We start from the raw sequence: 20,786 nt of genomic DNA on the forward strand, positions 1-20,786 counted from the left end.
ACCCAGAACCTTCTTGCTGTGAGGTGACCGTGCTAACCACTACACCATCGACTTTTCTTGACAATCCTCTCAAACCTGCGGTCATCCCTGTTACTTGTGCACCTTTTCCAGCCAGCATTTTCAGCAATGACCTTCTGTGACTGACCCTCCTTGTGGAGGGTGTTGGACTGTGTTTTGGACAACTGTCAAGTCAACAGTCTTCCCCATGACTGTGGTTGCGTGTACTGAATTAGACTGAGAGATACATGGAATTTATACTGTTTTACTCAACTCAAAATGCAATATTCTAATGTTTTGAGGGGTTTTTTTGCACTGTAGGCCATAATTATCAAATTAAAATAGAGAAATGCTCGAAAATTTTAGATTATGTGTAATGACTCTAGAATATATTAAAATTCCGCTTTCTTAACTGATGGAAAATATTGAACTTTTTCATGATATTCTAATGTTTTCAGATGCACTAGTATATGGAATTATCACTGATTAAATTTTGAAACTGATCCAAACATTGTCAAGGTCACAGTACGGTCAAATGTGTCAAAGGTCAGTGAATGACTGGCAGAGGGAAAGCCACTGTGTGGCATCCATTTCAGAGAAGGTAAACTTTTTATTAAATTAGCTTGCTACACATCATGCAGAAACATTTACACTGGTTTCCAAATAACCTCACTCAATGCAGCTTCTAAAAGACAGCAACAACTGCTTTTTGTAAATAATGTTAACACCACAGTGTAACCCCAAGATTTTTTTTTTTTGGGGTTGTCATGAATCAGTATTGGAATCATTATCAAGGAGTACATTTTCTTTGGTACACACATTTGTAATGTCTGGGGGGAAACGGTATTGATGCATCCCTAAAAAAGGCGCAAAGGGTTGCTGATCTTCACAAATAAGACGAAAAATATTATGGAACACAAAGAAGCATTCAAAGGTAATCAGAACAATTGAACATCAATTTAAATAAGGGTGCCATTAATTCTGGAGGGTCCAATTAAAAGTCTTCGAGGGATATTTATCTTATGCTGTGGTTGGAGAGTTATTATTATATGGAGAATTAACACCCTGAAGCAATGTCTCAGCTATAAACTGAAGGCTTAATAACGATGATCACAAACACTTCAGATTTCAGGCAAGCTTCTTAAATTCAGTTCTGTCATGGGGATAATCACAGTAAAGAGCTTTGTATTTAAAAAGACAAGGCATTTCACCACAGAACAAAAATCAGCACTCTACAAACTCAGATAAAAGCCTGTGCTTCAACAGATGGTCATTTTGAGCTTAATCACTCTTCACACATCAGTTACCTGTTGAAGGTGGTTAGTATACAAGGCAATAGGTGTGTTTTGCTTTTTTGTGTGTGTGAGAAACTAGTGATTCGCTGGTGATGCTGCTCTTGTATCGTCTTAAAGATGTGCTTTAGCTTCATTGCACTCCACCACGCCAGTTGACAGCAGCTGCTTGATATAAGCTGGATCAAAGCCATACTCCTCAAGCACGGCGCGAGTATGTTCACCCACAAGAGGGTCACGAGAGAGACACGGCTGAGCCGGAGTGCGAGACAGGACAGGTGCCGGACGAGGACTGACTTCGCCCTGAGCATTCATCAGAAAGGAGCCCCTCTCTCGGTTATGGGTATGTGACCCGGCTTCATCAAGAGGTAGCACCGGGGTCACACAAGCATCTGTCCCGTCAAAGATCCTGCTCCACTCTGCCTGTGTCTTCTGTGCAAACACCTGGGCGAATGTCTGCCTAAGGTCTGGCCAATCAGAAAAGCTCATCTGCGGTGGGAGGGAGGCAGCATCCAATCCAAGGCCTGGATCAAGAACCAAATGTCGACAATAAGAATAAAATTTTTAAAATAAAATATAATGTAGGATTTTAAGGATAAATAAAATAAAATAAATAAGCATAAATAAAATAATGAGAAAAAAAACAATTAACCATCAGCTTTTGTGAATAAGTAACTGAAATGTTTATGTAATAATTATGGCAGGCCAACACGGCACAACAACATTCTTATGCTGATTTTAGAGAAGTTAGAAGGAAAAAACCCAAATCATTCCCACGTCCCGTCAACCAGCATCTAATCATTTCTATCATACAGCTTGTTTACAGACTTTAGGCCACACCCCCTACCTGAGTCTAAAGTTGGTGTCGAGTGACACCAAACTCTGTGCCATAAATCTGTGTCAATAGAACATAGACAACATATCAAATGTCAAAAGTGAGACATTTTGAAATTTCATGCCAAATATTGGCTCATTTGAAATTTCATGACAGCAACACATCTCAAAAAAGTTGGGACGGGGCAATAAGAGGCTGGAAAAGTTAAAGGTACAAAAAAGGAACAGCTGGAGGACCAAATTGCAACTCATTAGGTCAATTGGCAATAGGTCATTAACATGACTGGGTATAAAAAGAGCATCTTGGAGTGGCCGCGGCTCTCAGAAGTAAAGATGGGAAGAGGATCACCAATCGGGTCATTCCATGCCAAATCAACAAGAGGTTATGCTCGACCATCTCAGATTTCAATGAAATTTGGAGGGCTCAGAGATACTATTAAAAGAAGTTAATCCCCAAAACTTCAGCTTCCTATCACCAATAGTTTCAGAGATACAGGCATTTGAATTTTTCAATTTTTTTTGTTTTTTGCTCAAAGCATACATATTTCAAAGTGCAATATAATCTTTATTATGCAAGATAGAAACCTAAAATTTTGCACAGAGAGACACAATGTCTTGTACTACAAGCTTCAACTTAGAATTTCAATGGTCATTGTATATTAGATGGTGATTTTAACAAGGAAATTAAAAAGACAAATTTGCATTTTTTTGCATTTTTAGCTCATTCTGGAAGCTTGCCTGTGGCAGTAATGCTTAAACTAAGAATGCTATTCAAATCTACACAGAAATATCTACCAATTTCAGTTTTACCAAGTCTCCACTATTCCTAGTTTGTCTGTAATAGGGTTTTGAAATTCGCCGATTTCTAGAACATGCCATTTTCAGTAGCAAGAAATCCAATGTGGGATAGCAGTTAGGAACTTGTAAATTTTTTTCAGTAATCCCCAAGACCCATATTTTATATTTCCAAATTTTTGTTCTGTGTCTCTCAAGTATTTTTAAACTACAGGGGTTTAAAAAATCCATTTTCACCAAATTCGAATTTTTGATATATTTTCATATGACTGATATTTGAGGGTTAATAAATGCTTCAATAAGGCTCAAGTAGGTTAGGAGACATGTTTCTTCCTCAATTTTAAATAAAATTTCAATTAATGCTCAGTATTAATTATTTGTAAATTGATTTTAATCTAAGACTGTGTAACATTAGCAATCAATGACCAGCTATTGTGTACCAGTCAACAGCCAGCCTTATCAATATCAACACAGCACAATAGGTGACCTTTGATACCAGAACAGGTGGCTCATATCTTATAGTTTTAGAGTCTGTAAACTGCATACTTGTTCAGATAACATTATATTGCTTGGATTATATTAAATACATTGTAATACAGAGCACTGAGAAAATTTACCAATGTTATTAACTGAATGTGTTTCTTTGCAAGGATTGGATATTTTGAATAGTTGACTAGGGAATTTAATTGTAGTTGCTTTCAATTTGAGATCAGTATAAATGAGTTTGTTCTTAGACATCTAGAAATGGCTGAACTTCCTCCCTGTTCTATAAGAATTGGACTAAAGAAAGATTCTGACTGCCATAAACTAACATACAACAGAAATTGTAAGTTAAATACACTCTCTCAGTATAGTTTGGAGCAAATTTCATTAATTAAACAGAGAACTGAACTTGAGAACATTTCAAGCACAGACACAGTATGTCTGCATCATGAGAAACTGTTTCTGATGAAATATGAAGAGCTACAGAAAAGTTGTTGTGATCCATATGAAAGGCACAAGAAAAATGTTAAAAGAGAATTACGTTCAATTCTTCCTGAAACAGCAGATTCACTTTCAAAACTGATAAATAAAAATATTAAACCTGGACAAAAATTGTGTTCTAAATGTTCACAGAGAGTGAAAGAACATTTAAGCCAAGCAGATTCAGCAGGTTCTACAGAATCAGAACAAGAGAGCATGTGTGTAGATGTGGATCCAACATACACTGGTGAGGTAGCTGAATCACTTGAAAAAAGCCTTGTGTCAATTGGTTGCTCTCCACTGAAAATTGCCAAGTATAGCCACAAACAGAAAGCTGCATATGGCAAAGCATAGCTGCAACGAGTAGAAGAAATTTTACGTTCTAAAATGAAATTTTATTAATTAATGAAATTTGCTCCAAACTATACTGAGAGAGTGTATTTAACTTACAATTTCTGTTGTATGTTAGTTTATGGCAGTCAGAATCTTTCTTTAGTCCAATTCCTATAGAACAGGGAGGAAGTTCAGCCATTTCTAGATGTCTAAGAACAAACTCATTTATACTGATCTCAAATTGAAAGCAACTACAATTAAATTCCCTATTCAAAATATCCAATCCTTGCAAAGAAACACATTCAGTTAATAACATTGGTAAATTTTCTCAGTGCTCTGTATTACAATGTATTTAATATAATCCAAGCAATATAATGTTATCTGAACAAGTATGCAGTTTACAGACTCTAAAACTATAAGATATGAGCCACCTGTTCTGGTATCAAAGGTCACCTATTGTGCTGTGTTGATATTGATAAGGCTGGCTGTTGACTGGTACACAATAGCTGGTCATTGATTGCTAATGTTACACAGTCTTAGATTAAAATCAATTTACAAATAATTAATACTGAGCATTAATTGAAATTTTATTTAAAATTGAGGAAGAAACATGTCTCCTAACCTACTTGAGCCTTATTGAAGCATTTATTAACCCTCAAATATCAGTCATATGAAAATATATCAAAAATTCGAATTTGGTGAAAATGGATTTTTTAAACCCCTGTAGTTTAAAAATACTTGAGAGACACAGAACAAAAATTTGGAAATATAAAATATGGGTCTTGGGGATTACTGAAAAAAATTTACAAGTTCCTAACTGCTATCCCACATTGGATTTCTTCCTACTGAAAATGGCATGTTTTAGAAATCGGCGAATTTCAAAACCCTATTACAGACAAACTAGGAATAGTGGAGACTTGGTAAAACTGAAATTGGTAGATATTTCTGTGTAGATTTGAATAACATTCTTAGTTTAAGCATTACTGCCACAGGCAAGCTTCCAGAATGAGCTAAAAATGCAAAAAATGCAAATTTGTCTTTTTAATTTCCTTGTTAAAATCACCATCTAATATACAATGACCATTGAAATTCTAAGTTGAAGCTTGTAGTACAAGACATTGAGTCTCTCTGTGCAAAATTTTAGGTTTCTAAGTTGAAGCTTGTAGTACAAGACATTGAGTCTCTCTGTGCAAAATTTTAGGTTTCTATCTTGCATAATAAAGATTATATTACACTTTGAAATATGTATGTTTTGAGCAAAATGCAAAAAAATTGAAAAATTCAAATGCCTGCATCTCTGAAACTATTGGTGATAGGAAGCTCAAATTTTGGGGATTAACTTCTTTTAATAGTATCTCTGAGCCCTCCAAATATCATTGAAATCTGAGATGGTCGAGCATAAATTTGTCAGATATTTGTTGATTTGGCATGGAATGACTCAATCCCCCTAATTCTGCGCCAACAAATAGTGGAGCAATATCAGAAAGGAGTTCGACAGTGTAAAATTGCAGAGTTTGAACATATCATCTACAGTGCATAATATCATCAAAAGATTCAGAGAATCTGGAAGAATCTCTGTGCGTAAGGGTCAAGGCCGGAAAACCAAACTGGGTGCCCGTGATCTTCGGGCCCTTAGACGGCACTGCATCACATACAGGCATGCTTCTGTATTGGAAATCACAAAATGGGCTCAGGAATATTTCCTGAGAACATTATCTGTGAACACAATTCACCGTGCCATCCACCGTTGCCAGGTAAAACTCTATAGTTCAAAGAAGAAGCCGTATCTAAACATGATCCAGAAGCGCAGATGTCTTCTCTGGGCCAAGACTCATTTAATATGGACTGTGGCAAAATGGAAAACTGTTCTGTGGTCAGACGAATCAAAATTTGAAGTTCTTTATGGAAATCAGGGACGCCGTGTCATTCGGACTAAAGAGGAAAAGGACGACCCGAGTTGTCATCAGCGCTCAGTTCAGAAGCCTGCATCTCTGATGGTATGGGGTTGCATTAGTGTGTGTGACATGGGCAGCTTACACATCTGGAAAGACACCATCAATGCTGAAAAGGTATATACAGGTTCTAGAGCAACATATACTCCCATCCAGACGACGTCTCTTTCAGGGAAGACCTTGCATTTTCCAACATGACAATGCCAAACCACATACTGCATCAATTACAGCATCATGGCTGCGTAGAAGAAGGGTCCGGGTACTGCAGTCCAGATCTTTCACCCATAGAAAACATTTGGCGCATCATAAAATGGAAGATATGACAAAAAAGACCCAAGACAGTTGAGCATCTAGAATCCTACATTAGACAAGAATGGGTTAACATTCCTATCCCTAAACTTGAGCAACTTGTCTCCTCAGTCTCCAGACGTTTACAGACTGTTGTGAAGAGAAAAGGGGATGTCTCACATTGGTAAACATGGCCTTGTCCCAACTTTTTTGAGATGTGTTGTTGTCATGAAATTTAAAATCACCAAATTTTTCTCTTTAAATGATACATTTTCTCACTTTAAATATTTGATATGTCATCTATGTTCTATTCTGAATAAAATATGGAATTTTGAAACTTCCACATCATTGCATTCCGTTTTTATTTACAATTTGTACTTTGTCCCAACTTTTTTGGAATCGGGGTTGTAGACACAGACAACCATTCACACTCACATTCACACCTACGGTCAATTTAGAGTCACCAGTTAACCTAACCTGCATGTCTTTGGACTGTGGGGGAAACCAGAGCACCCAGAGGAAACCCACGCGGACACGGGGAGAACATGCAAACTCCGCACAGAAAGGCCCTCGTTGGCCACGGGGCTTGAACCCAGACCTTCTTGCTGTGAGGCGACAGCGCTAACCACTACACCACCGTGCCGCCCAAGTCAAAAACAGTCACATTTAAAAGTCTTTTGAGGCATTGAACAATTCCACAAAATAAAGTGAGCCAACAGTGCTAAGCTGGAGGCTATTAGCTTCCCTTTATTTGTTAGCTATATTAAACTTATAACTCTATTCAGCATCAAAGAAGGCACACCTCAGATTGTCTGCATTTAGGATAATGAGGAAATTGTGCACTTTTCACTTTCGGTTCTTTTTCAATTAAGGACAGCAATTTAAAAGGAGTTAAAGGAAATTGGGTTTAATTCCAAGACTTGGCATTAATTTAAGTTTTGGGGCTGAAAGAAGATTGTGGCTTACAGAAGAGGATTAAGAAAGCCATGCACGAACAGTGATCTAGACTCAGGTCACTTAGAGGAATGGATGAAGTCTGCATTCACACACTGATAAGCAACCTGTGTGTTTTCTACTGTACTTTATCAAAAATCAATTTGTTAGTTTTTATATTAATTTAGTTTAATATCAATTTGTGTCATTGTAAACAGGGACAGAAAACACAGAGTGACCTTAAGAACTTTTTGGCACTAGTCAATCGTGTCACTTGTAGTACGTCTCTGGCCATTACATGTCCACTAATGTCGTGACTTGTGGGCATGGATTTTTGTTTGTTTTAAATTACTGACAAGAAACAATTATAGCAATAGATCCAGTCAGCCACATAAATATTTGGACATTGACAAAGTTATTGTTATTTAAATTATCTAAAAACAGAACATTGGAGTCGAAATGAAATAATGAAAATGACCTCAGATGTTCAACTTTAATTTGAGGGTATTTACATCTCAATTGGGTGAATGGTATCGGAATTACTGCACTGTTTTTTTGAACGGCTCAAAAGTAATTGGACAAACTAACAATCATAGATTAAGCCAGCCTTTCTCAACTGGGGTGCCGTCTGGCTTCGTTAGGGGTGCCATCAAAAAATGATATATTCTAACACTGAAATAAATAAAATTAATTAAAATTCCAAAAAATGATAGTTACACTAATGCAGATCATCACCGCCTCATGCATCATCAAAATTTGTCTCACGGCCCCCTTTCCCATGTCACAACGTCATTGCTGGGGTCAGCGTATGGTCAGCGTGACTGCGTATATTTTATATGGGGTGCCTTGAGAATTTGCATACTTCTGAAGGGTGCCGTGACTGAAAAAAGGTTGAGAAACGCTGGATTAAGTGGTCATTTATAATACTTGGTTGCAAATCCTTTGCAGTGAATGCCTGAAGTCTGGAATCCATGGACATCACAGACACTGGGTTTTGTTACTACTGGTGATGCTCTGCCAGGCCTTTACTGGAGCTGTCTTCAGGTACTACTTGTGGTGTCTGGCCTTCAGTTTTGCCTTCAGCAAGTGAAATGCATGCAGAATTACAACTCCAAATCAGAAAAAGTTGGGACGGTATTTCAAAATTTAAATCAAAACTGAAAACAATAATTTGTAAATAATATATGACCTGCACTGCACTCAAAAATACAACAGAACATTATTTGATGTTTTACCACATTAATTTTCTTGTTTTGTTCGGGGTTTTTTGTTCCAAAATAAACACATCAATTTTGATTCTTGCAACACATTAAAAAAAGAAGCTGGGATGGTAAAGTATTTACCACTCTCTAATGTTGCCATTCCTTCTCACAGCACTTAAAATATGTTTAGGGACTGAAGACACCAAGTGATGAAGCACTTTAGGTGTTATTTTGTCCCACTCTTCCTGTAAACAGGTCTTAAAGGAGATATGCAGAACCTTTATTTTTAAATACATTTCTGAGTGGATAGTATCTCCATCCTTGACTCTTGTATGCTGCATAAATGGGAATAAAAAAATCTATTTTTGAGAGTTAAAATCGATCGCAAAGTTGGCATTCGAGTGGCCCCGCTGAGCCAGCCAGCCCTGAGTGCGTGACGTCACGGCGGAAACCGGTGCTATAGACCAAAGCCAGACTCGGCAGGCAAGAGTGGTTGCAATGACCTCTTTGTTCAGATTTCTTGGAGATTCTTCGGATTCCTCAGAAAGTAGTACATCTGACTGTGATAGTCCTGAAATTGGAGTGTGTGTACATGCTACTGCTATACATGTAGAACCGTATCAGTTCGAACCATCGGAAAGTGAATCTGATAGTCAGAGCCGGCCCGTGGCATAGGCAATATAGGCAAATGCTAAGGGCGCTGCGTCCATCCAGGGGCGCAGAAACGGGGGGAGAAAAATTATGACTTCCACTATTCTGAAAACGAGTCAGCATTATAATGTCTTAGCCTAATTTAATTGTACAGCAAAGCATGTAGTCAGGGTGCGATTTGTCAAAAAAAGCGGGGTGGGGTGGGGTGTGGTGGTGGTTGTTAATCATGAAACAATAAGCGCTCAACAGTGGTTCGCCCTGTCTATAGTGTGTCTTCGGGTGCGCAAGTGCGCATCCGCGGCTATTCTCTGTTTTGGCCATGTAATCATAGCCGGTGATTGCGATAGGCGACCTAAGCAATTGCCTAGAGCGCAAAGTGTGCCCGGGGCGCCAAGGGCAACCAAAACCCCACCAAAAAGGAGGGATGGAGTTATTGAATGGAGATGTTACCAAGTGCATCAGTGGTGTACAGTGTTTTCAACCACTGTGCTGCCGAACTCTAGTACCGCGGAACACTAGTGTGCCGTGAGAGATCACCAAGCGTACCGTGAAAAATTACAGAATGACTGTATATTGTAAATATTGGCAACAGCGTTTTAGTTTCAGTCAACATTTTCTATTGGTGATGTGCCTTGAGATTTTTTCATTGAAAAAAGTGCGCCCTGGCTCAAAAAGGTTGAAAAACAAGTGTAGCCTACGCAGTAGTGGTCGGTGATTTCCTTATGCCTACTAACAATGCACAATGATAGGTTATAAGGGGGGCGGGGGGAGCGGTGTTCATCGGGGAATGAGAATGGCTATCCACTGCAAAAAGTAGCCCAGACAACAAGTGCTTAAATGAAGAAATCCAAACTTTCGGGTGCGCAAGGGTGCAAACGAAGGCTACAGGAAGAAACAAATAGAGCCAAGTATAGAGGTAAGTCTGATCTAATCTCTCATATCAACCATTACAGTGGCAAATTAATATTTTAGACGCCTGAATCAATGTCTGCCTAGCTAACTAGATGCAAACAGCAATAGACTTAGTACCCATAATAACTTTGTTATTATGGGTACTAAGTTATTATTAACCCATAACTTTGTTATTGCAAACAGCAATAACAAAGTACCCATAATAGGCAAGGCAAGGCAAGTTTATTTATATAGCACATTTCATACACAATGGCAGTTCAATGTGCTTTACAGAAGTAAAAACAAAAACAGTATACAATGGAGAAATAAAATTACATAAAATAATTTTATTTTTATTCTAAAACAATTAATTAAAAGAATTAAAAGAATTAAAAGAAAATAAGAATTAAACAATAGTAGAAATAAAATAATAAAATAAAGTAGAAATAGGAGGAGGAGAAAAAAAAGGAAACCAGCAGAATAGAATAAAGAATAAAATAGAATAGAGTTAAAATTAAAGTAAATTTAAAACATGCAGAGAAAGTAAAAATTATTTTTTAAAAAAAAGACAATATTAATTATTTAACAGAAAGCATCTGAAAACAGCTTGGTCTTTAACCTAGATTTAAAACTGCCAACAGCAGGAGCATTTTTAATGTCCTCTGGCAGTTGGTTCCATAGCTGTACTGCATAGTAGCTAAAAGCTGCTTCACCATACTTTGTTTTAACAACTGGTTTTAATAGTAAATTTTTCTGTTTTGATCTGGTAGATCTGATTGGGTTAGGCCGCTGCAACATATCAGAGAGGTAATTGGGCCCTGTACCATTTAGAGATTTGTACACCAGCAGCAATACTTTAAAGTCAATTCTGTAGCTTACTGGAAGCCAGTGAAGGGACCTTAGAATTGGAGTAATGTGCTCTGTTCTTTTAGTTCGTGTGAGAACCCTAGCTGCTGCATTTTGAACCAGCTGAAGTCGTTTGATGGTCTTTTTTTGGCAAGCCTGTGAAAAGGCCATTGCAGTAATCAACCCTGCTAGAGATGAAGGCATGTATTAGTTTTTCCAGATAATTTTTTGACATAAGTCCTCTTAGTTTGGAAATGTTTTTTAGGTGATAAAATGCCGTTTTAGTGATTGCTTTCATGTGACTATCAAAGTTTATATAATAATAGCACTTTTGTTTGAAAATACAGCCCATTGATGTCCTAACAGGGTGCTTAAGTTTGCACAATTTAGAATTGTAGAATTTTTTATTCATTTAATTTGTTAATTCTTCAGAGATGACTTAACTTTTAATAGCAAAAAAGAAACTAAAAATAATTTCTTGTTTATTGTCCATGCACTACACTTTGAACAGGGTGCGGAAGAGTTTTTGCCCATTATATGGAGATATGTATTGAATTTGTGTGGTCATTTTACTTTGTGACACTTTATGTTAATAATGATAACAATAATAACAATAATGAAAAAGATAAAAATGACTTCTTGTTTATTGTCCATGCACCGTACATTGTTTAATAGTAATAGAATAGAGTGATTAGATTAAAGTGTTATAGTGTTATTTAGATGTTATTAGAGGGGTTTTTTTCTTGGGGGGGGGGGGGGGGGGGGGGGTGCCAAAACTCAATCTCGCCTAGGGCAGCCAAAGACCTAGAGCCGGCCCTGCTGATAGTAACACGTCAGCCACAAAGGCCCCCACCTTATGAAATAAAGCTAGAGAACAAAGCCATCTAGAGAACTGGATGGAATTGAACTGACAGTCTCATTTGATTCTCATTAAAACAGGATAGGCGTTATAACTTATGCAACATACATGTATATGCATGCATTTTCACTGATAAAACGTAAAAGGCTAATTAAATAATCAGATGAACTGAGACAATTGCATTCTGAAGCAAATTAAATAATCTTATACTGGTAACTTAAATACACAATACAAGTTACATGTATTAATCTAAATGCAGGTAAACAACGAGTGTTGTTGTTTTTGTTGTGATGTAACCAAATGGGAGTTGTATCTTACCCATCTGTGTTCTCGCTTCTTGAAGGCCGAGCTTGTGGCCGATTGTTTTGAAACAATCTGACTTTCAGTTCTTCATTCAGTTCTTTGTTCGTTCACTTCTTCCACGTAAGGGGGAGATTTTGCTGCTGAGGCAAGCATATATAGCGAAGAAAAAAAAAGCATTTCCAGCGGAGAAATCTGACGACTGGTCCACTCATTCTCCATTTTCTCCATACTGATTATTCCGCCATTACTGCTTGGCTCACACTCCGGGAAAACTGGTGCAACTGAACGTACTTTCCTTTTCTTGTAGTTTTCTTTTCCTTTAATTGTTGGTACTGCACCCTCTTTCAATACGGGATTATAGCCAACGCTCCTCAACAGGTCAGAGGTTTCGTATGAGTCCTCAGTAAAATGTGAAGAGCAGAGGAGAAACCACTTCGTAGGCGCCCAATCCGTGAACCTCTCGCAAAACGCGTCCAAATCTTTGCAGTTTGAACATTCTTGGGCCATGAATGCAACATAAATCCACCTTCTGTCATGTTGCTGCACCCGCCAGCAACACATCTACGTGGCATGGCAATAAATTAGCTCAAAATGGAGGATCGAAGTTGCGGTTAGCTCTGTGTTTTAGTATAGCAGAAATGGCGATGAGACCGATAGCCTTCCCACTGTGACGTCACAGATGTCAAGATTATTCACTCAGACCGCTACCTATATGAATCACTTTAATCATAAAAATTACTATATTAGGTTTATTGTTAACGCTTAAAACTATTCCTATGTCATTCTTGAGGCCTCAAGGCATTTATAAACAAAAAGTGAGGCCATGGTTCTGCATATCTCCTGTAACTATTAGTGTACAACAGTTCGGGGTCACTGCTGTCGCATTTTTCATTGCAAAATTTGCCACACATTTTCTGTTGGGGACAGCCACCCTCTTCTTTCTCAGCCATGCCTTTGTAATGTGTGCAGAATGTAGTTTTGCAGTGTCTTGTTGAAATATGCATGGACATCCCTGGAAAAGATGTCGTCTTGAAGACAGCATATGTTGCTCCAAAATCTCAATGTACTTTTCTGCATTAATGCTGCCATCACAGAAGTGTGAGTTACCTTTGCCAAGGGTACTGACACAACCCCATACCATAACAGACCCTGGCTTTTGGACTTGTTGCTGGTAACAGTCTGGATGGTCCTTTTCATCTTTGGTCCGGAGCACACAGCATCCATTTCTTCCACAAAAGACCTAGAATACTGATTCGTCTGACTACAATACGTGTTTCCACTATGTGATGGTCCATCCCAGATGCCTCTGAGCTCCGAGTTGACAGCGCTTCTGGATACGGTTAACATAAGGCTTCCTTTATGCACAGTAAAGTTTTAACTTGCATTTGTGAATGTAACTCCGTACTGTAGTGCCTGATAAAGGTTTGCCAAAATACTCCAGAGGCCACGTGGTAATATCGGCTATAGCTGAATGACGGCTCTTGATGCAGCACCGTCTGAGGGATCAGAAGTCACGAGTGTTCAGCTTAGGCTTGTGCCCTTGTCTTTTACATGCCAAAATTCCACCAGATTCCTTGAAACATTTAATGATCTTATGCACAGTCAAGGGTGAAATATCTAAATCTATTCCTGTCTTTCTTTGAGGAATATTGTTTTTAAACATTTCAATCATTTTCTCATGCATCTGTTGACAAACTGGAGATCTTTGGCACATCTTTGCTCCTCAAAAGCTAGGCTTTTCCTGGATCCTGATTTTGTATTAAATCATAATTACAATCACCTGTTGGCATCACATGTTTGAAATCATGTCATTATTTAATTGTTTTAACTCATTACTAGCTCTAAATTGTCGCCATCCCAACTTTGGAATGTGTTGCAGGCCTGAAATGCAGGAATGGATTTATTTTAACAAATGAAATGAATTTAATAACATAAAACATGAAATATCTTGGACTCATCCTGTCTGCAATGAAATACAAGTCAAAGTAAATTTAGAAATCACTGGGAACCAGTTCCATTAGAAGCCATAAATGCCCATGCAGTAAGGATGAGGTATGCTTTGGCTCAAGAGCAGTTTCTTCCCTTCTCCAAACTCTTCTGTTCTCATCATTCTAGTACATGTTGATCTTTGTCTAATTTGTCCACAGGATGTTGTTCCAGAACTGTATGTTTTTTGTTTGGTTTTTTTTGGCAAACTCTAATCTGGTCTTCCTGTTTTGGGGGTTACCAATGGCCTACAGCTTGTGGTACATCTCTGTATTTACTGTGACAAAGTTTTCTTTTGATCACTGATTTTGACGTAGATGCATCTACCTCCTAGACGATGTTCTTGATCTGGGCAACTGTTGTGATGGGTTTTTTTTTTCCTTGACCAAAGAATTCTTTTTATTTACCACAGTTGTTTTCCATGATCCTCCAGGGCTTTTGGTGTTTCTGGGCTCACCAATGCATTCTTTCTTTTTAAGAATGTACCAAATAGTTGATTTTGGGGGGTGGCACACACAAAGTACTGTAATTCCCACACTGTTCACTCAATTTGGATGTAAATACCCTCAAAGTAATAATAAATTTATCAGTGTTCAAATATTTATGGACCTGACTGCTTTAGCTAAATCTAACTAGGTAAACGGCAATTAAATAATGCCAATTAAATCAGTGTACACTGGTTGATTTACATTTTACGTCTAGGCAGCATACTAGCTTCACTGGTGTTGCATATTTACCTTACCTTTCTTTGTACAAGTGTAAAATAGTGGGTGGAATCAATGCAGATGGGTTCTATTATCACCTGAAGTGTGATTTATTGCCTGAAAATCATGTCAGGTGTAGAGTTATTGTGTGTAAATGAATATGATCAAAAAGCAATGGTGATAACTGACAGGTCATTGGGAATAATGGTAATTGGTGGTTGGTTTTTGAAACAACACTGATCAGTGACTGGTCATTGGGAACAATGGTGATCAGTGATGCCTGTAAAATTGTAATGCCTCTAAAACAAATCAAGCCAGCTTAAAATACATGGGACATGGAAGGTGTATGCATTAAAAAAAAAAAAAAACACTACTTATGGAAATTCTTACTTTACGTTTTCTAGAAAATATAACAGAATAAAGGATTGGTATATTATTTATTCTAGAAAATAACAGCAAGTATACATAACAGTAGGGGATGGAGGTCCCTGTGCAACTCATATTATTGGGTTTTTGTTGACAATCCGATTGTAAACTGTCTCCATTAGCACTGCCCCCTCCTCCTCCTATTCAGGTTAGAGGTTAATTGTACTTCCCGAAGGCATTTTCTTTGTCGTTTCAATAAACAGTCAGCTCTGTAATAAGCATAATAGCATTTGAATATATTCTGAAGTTTATAAGGGTTTTTATAGTCTTTATATCACCCTAAAGCATTACTGTGTTTTAGCACATTAAAAATCAGTCAGTTCCTTCTTAATGTTGTGTGTGACATTGGAGGTGCAAGGTTGTTTAATAGTGCATCAAAACTGCATGTATAAACGACCTTGCTTTTTTATTGCTGCATTTAAGTTTAAAAAAGTCCAGAATGAGAAAAAGATGTCTGTACTCACCCTGGATCAACTGATCATAGAACTGAGGTTCGATGGCCCCCACAGCCATATGCTTCCCATCAGAGGTCTGATACGTGTCGTAGAATGGAGCACCGCTGTCCAGCATGTTCTCCCCACGGGGCCGGTTCCACAAACCAAGGCTGCGAGACTTCCACATGAAGGAACCCACATATGCTGCTCCCTCCACCTGCACACACACACACACACACACAAACAAATACTTACAGAGAAATGGGTCTTCTTGAAGTTGTGACTATGCATTACCATGATTGAATCCTTATTTAAATGGATTGTTTCTTGAAACTATGTCTTTGTATTATTGTAATTTATGAGGTTTCTTAAAATTATTTGTTTTATCATAATTTTTTTTTTCCCCAAAAGTATGCCTTTGTATTTCCGTAATTTGTGGATTATTCATTAAGTATTCACAAATGTACTGATTTACATTTCCTATAACCCTTAGATAAAGTCAACACCACTTTCATTAATTCAGCGGTTAAACAACTTCATTTTTGCGCTTGGAAAAACCTCCAAAAGGGTATTAAAAATAGTGTAAAAATTGATCACCCTGAAAAGTCAAATTTTTTTTAGTACATTAATTATTTTTATTAAGATATATCATAGATAACAAAGTGTACAATAAAGTTTGCAAGACAAAGCATTCTGAGTGACCTTGCAACCACCCATTTCATCTACGCCACAGAGCGTTCATGAACTTACCAACAACGTTGGCAGGGCAGCCAAGAGCAAATGTAGACGCTCTCGCCGCATTTAGTGTGAACACAGGGTTAGATAGCTCAAAAATCTAATAAATGGTTTGCAAATAATGTCTCCTTAATTTGGTTAATTAATTAACACTTAAAAATATGCTTTAAAAATACACACAAAAAAGAAGCCATGAAATTGTTACATTTTATCCCAAAACTCTTATCTTGGTTCACTTGCAGCTGTGGATTACTAGTGAACTTTGTTGACAAAGTTTATGCATTAAATCATGTCTAAAGAAACTATGGACATAAATAAAATAAACAACCCAAAGCATGAACAAGCATTACAATTTTGTGACTTTCAGTTTGTATCATTTCTGTTTGTTTAAATACAACTGTGTGCAGGACTTTTGTGTCCTCTCCAAGCCTCTGTACTATCCTCATTAGTCAATTACTCAGTTTTTGCCTTGATATAGGGTGGCATGGTGGTGTAGCAGTTAGCACTGTCGCCTCACAGCAAGAAGCTCCTGGGTTCGAGCCCAGTGGCTGGCAAGGGCCTTTCTGTGTGGAGTGTGCATGCTTTCCCCGTGTCTGCGTGGGTTTCCTCCGGGTGCTCTGGTTTCCCCCACAGTCCAGGGTTAGCAGGTTAGGCTAATTGGTGGCTCTAAATTGACCGTAGGTGTGAGTGTGAATGGTTGTTTGTCTCTGTCAGTCAGCCCTGCGATAACCTGGTGATTTGTCCAGGGTGTACCCTGCCTCTCACCCATAGTCAGCTGGGGTAGGCTCCTGCAACCCGGTAGAACAGGATAAGCGACTACAGATCATGGATGGATGCCTTGATATACATCCCCAAATCAGAAAACGTTGGGATGATATGGAAAATGAAAATTTAAAAAAAGAAAGAAGTGATTCCTTAAATATACTTTGACTTGTATTTCATTGCAGACAGTATGGACAAGATATTTCATGTTTTGTCTGGTCAACTTCATTTCATTTGTTAATATACATCCATTCCTGCATTTCAGGCCTGCAACACATTCCAAAAGAAGTTGGGATGGGGCAATTGAGAGCTAGTAATAAGGTAAAACAAAAAAACAACATGATTTGAAACAGGTGATGTCAACAGGTGATTGTAATCATGATGTGGTACAAAATCAGGATCCAAGAAAGCCCTGTCTTTGAGGAGCAAAGATAGAATGAGGATCTCCAGTTTGTCAACAAATGAGTGAGAAAATGATTGAAATGTTAAAACAGTGTTCCTCAAAGAAAGATTGGAAAGGATTTGGATATTTAACCCTCTATGGTGCATAACATCATTAAACAATTCAAGGAATCTGGAAGAATTTCAGTGTGCAAAGGGCCAGGGCACAAGCCTAAGCTGAACACCCATGATTTCTGATCCCTCAGATGGCACTGCATCAAGAACTGTCATTCAGCTATAGCCAATATAACCATGTGGCCTTTGGAGTATGTTGGCAAACCTTTGTCAGGCACTACAATATGGAGTTACATTCACAAATGCCAGTTAAAATGTTATTGTGCAAAAAGGAAGCCTTACGTTAGCAGTGTTCAAAAGCGCCGTCAACTCAGAGCTCGGAGGCATCTGTGGTGGACCATCGCACAGTGGAAATGTGTATTGGAGTCAGACGAATCAGTATTCTAGATCTTTTTTGGAAGAATCCAGCGCAAGCAAGCAGCCGTCCGTTCCTGCAGCCATGAAGGCGCTGGTCACGCACCCGCTTGTCACACTGGGGGTAAAAATGGCGACCGCGGAGAGTTTGAGAGGAATGAGAGCGTCTCCCAGCAGCGACCTTCAGGGGGAAATGTTTCCTCAGCAACGGCCTAAACCAAGGTCGGTGCTGTCTCAGGGCGCCGAATGTCGATATGAATTGTTTGGTCTTTCCAGACGCAGTCTTTGCACGTCCACACCGCTCATCCATATCTGTCCATTCTATTCAAATTGATCTCCGAAAAACGTATTCCTTGCAAAGCTGAAAGCTGCTCCGAGATAACAACCATTTTGTGGTTAAAGTTCTAAATGTCCACAGTTTGAGTGCCAACAGCTTTGCCCACCACTCCAATCATATCGGGCAGCTTTGTGGGGCTTTGAACAGCTGTCACCGTTGTCTGATTTCCTCGATATACCAGGGCAATGCCTAATCCAATCGGCAAAAGTCCTGTAATCATGGTTCCGAATAGGTAGATATCTTCAATGTCCTCCACAGAAAGAATCGCCAGGCACACGACCCACCACCGCTCCCATGCGTCCATCGTGTAACCAGCCGCAAACGTTCCAGCAGGACAAACGGGTTCCCCCGAACCCAAATTACTCGTCGAGAAAACTGTGTCAATTTCGTTAGCAGACCAGTTTATCAATTCCATGCTTTTTTAGTTTAGAAAGTAATGCAGGAAGAGTCTCTTCAAAAAGTACAGCAGACGAGACAAGACACAGAAGCACAAGCAGGGAAAAAAGGAGGGAGAGCAGAAAAAATGCGACCGCCTTCCGTGGAAGCATGGAGAAGTAAAAAAAAAAAAAAAATCAATCTTGAGAACTGCAACACTGATGATAAGCGGGGCCCTTTTTTTTTTACTTCAACCTTATCCAGCCAAAGATCAGCTCAAGTGTAAATATTTCTTCTATTTATTATGAGCAAATTGGTTGATATGCGTGCGCTGTAGTGCATGCACAGGAAAATGACTGAGCAATATTTCCAGTTAAAAGTAGTTTCCTCAAAAATAGTTAATTTTGCTCTATTTTGAGTTTAGAGACTAAAACGTGGAGTTAGAGTGGGAGCAAAATTACAGAGAAATTGTATAACAGAGTTGGTTGTGGCTCTGAACTGAGTACAATAGTACAAGAGTTAATTTCAAGACACACTATTTTGGTATTTGACTCTATTCAAAGTCAAATACCAGATAAATGAAGCCGTTGTAAAAAGCAGTTTTAGAACTGTGTTGGAATGTGTGAAAAAAACAAACAAACATTGCCTTACCCATTGTGACTTGACCTGATGTGATTAAGAGTTGGCAGTGGGAGGGGTTTTCACTCTTCTCATTGAATGGAATGGAAATTTTTACCCTTCTCATTGAATACCCCTCCCACTGCCAACCTGTTATCCCAAAACAATAGGACATAATTTTTTTGATGGCCAGTTAATTGTCCAAATCAATGGAGCAGATTTAAGTTTTGTGCTTGATACATTCCTAAGACTGAACAGAATCACCTCAAGTAATCAAAACAGTTCGTCACAATGGATAAGGTAATGCTTTTTTACACATTCCAACACAGTTCTAAAACTGCTTTTTACATCTTCATTTATGTTTTTTAAAGTACAATCATGACATACATACTACATAGATATTATTGTAGCTGAACTTGTGTTGAATACAAAAAAAAGTCATATGAATTTGAAAATACTGCTTAGATTTGTTGAAATTGACAACAAAATCAGAGCATGCCAAAATCATTAGAGTGCCAGAAAATACTCTCAGACCCCAGAGGGTTAAGGCAGAAAAGTGCATTGAGATTTCAAAGCAACATGTGCTACCTTCAAAATTACATCTTTACCAAGGGTATTTCAACAAGACAATGCAAAACCACATTCTGCACATATTACAAAGACATGGCTGTGGAAGAAGACGGTGCCTGCCTATTCTGTCCCCAGTAGAGAATGTGTAGCAAATTTTGAAATGAAAAATAACAACAACCACCCCATACTGTTGCACACCTTAAGAGCTGTCTCCAGGAAGAATGGGACAAAATAACACATTTGATACTTCATCACTTGGTTGTATTGAGGTATTTCACCTGACATCACAGGGTCACGTGACGCCCCGGTGTCCGCCATTTTGGACGGCAAGCTAGCTAATGTCAACATCATAGTACCTAGTATGTTGCTGTAGCAACGTTTACGTTCAGTCATTTGGATGACTGTTAAAACCTTTCAGTCTCAAGTTTTTCCTTTACTGTATTTACTAGTTTACTGAGCCAGCCAGCCCCGGAGCGCTAGCTAGCGCCGGCCAGCCCCGGAGCGCTAGCCAGCCCCGGAGCGCTAGCCAGCCCCAGAGCGCTAGCCAGCCCCGGCCAGCCCCGGAGCGCCGGCCAGCCCCGGAGCGCTAGCCAGCGCCGGCCAGCCCCGGAGCGCTAGCCAGCGCCGGCCAGCCCCGGAGCGCTAGCCAGCGCCGGCCAGCCCCGGAGCGCTAGCCAGCGCCGGCCAGCCCCGGAGCGCTAGCCAGCGCCGGCCAGCCCCGGAGCGCTAGCCAGCGCCGGAGCGCTAGCCAGCCCCGGCCAGCCCCGGAGCGCTAGCCAGCCCCGGCCAGCCCCGGAGCGCTAGCCAGCCCCGGCCAGCCCCGGAGCGCT

At 39.1% G+C, this 20,786-nt stretch overlaps 1 protein-coding gene across 2 annotated transcripts in view; it reads right to left on the reverse strand.

Moving 5' to 3' along the window:
- Positions 1-587: 587 nt before the first annotated feature.
- Positions 588-20,786, reverse strand: part of amacr (alpha-methylacyl-CoA racemase) — a 74,074-nt gene continuing 53,875 nt past the window's right edge. For both annotated transcript variants that reach the window (XM_060935068.1, XM_060935069.1), the window contains exons 5-6: positions 15,720-15,906; positions 588-1,813 (exon numbers count right to left, since the gene is read on the reverse strand). In XM_060935068.1, coding sequence (XP_060791051.1) covers positions 1,404-1,813; positions 15,720-15,906 — 597 coding nt within the window. In that variant the 3' untranslated portion in view covers positions 588-1,403. The remainder of the gene's footprint in view (positions 1,814-15,719; positions 15,907-20,786) is intronic.

The sequence above is a fragment of the Neoarius graeffei genome, chromosome 12, assembly GCF_027579695.1.
Source record: "Neoarius graeffei isolate fNeoGra1 chromosome 12, fNeoGra1.pri, whole genome shotgun sequence".
In the NCBI taxonomy this organism is placed as follows: Eukaryota; Metazoa; Chordata; class Actinopteri; order Siluriformes; family Ariidae; genus Neoarius; species Neoarius graeffei.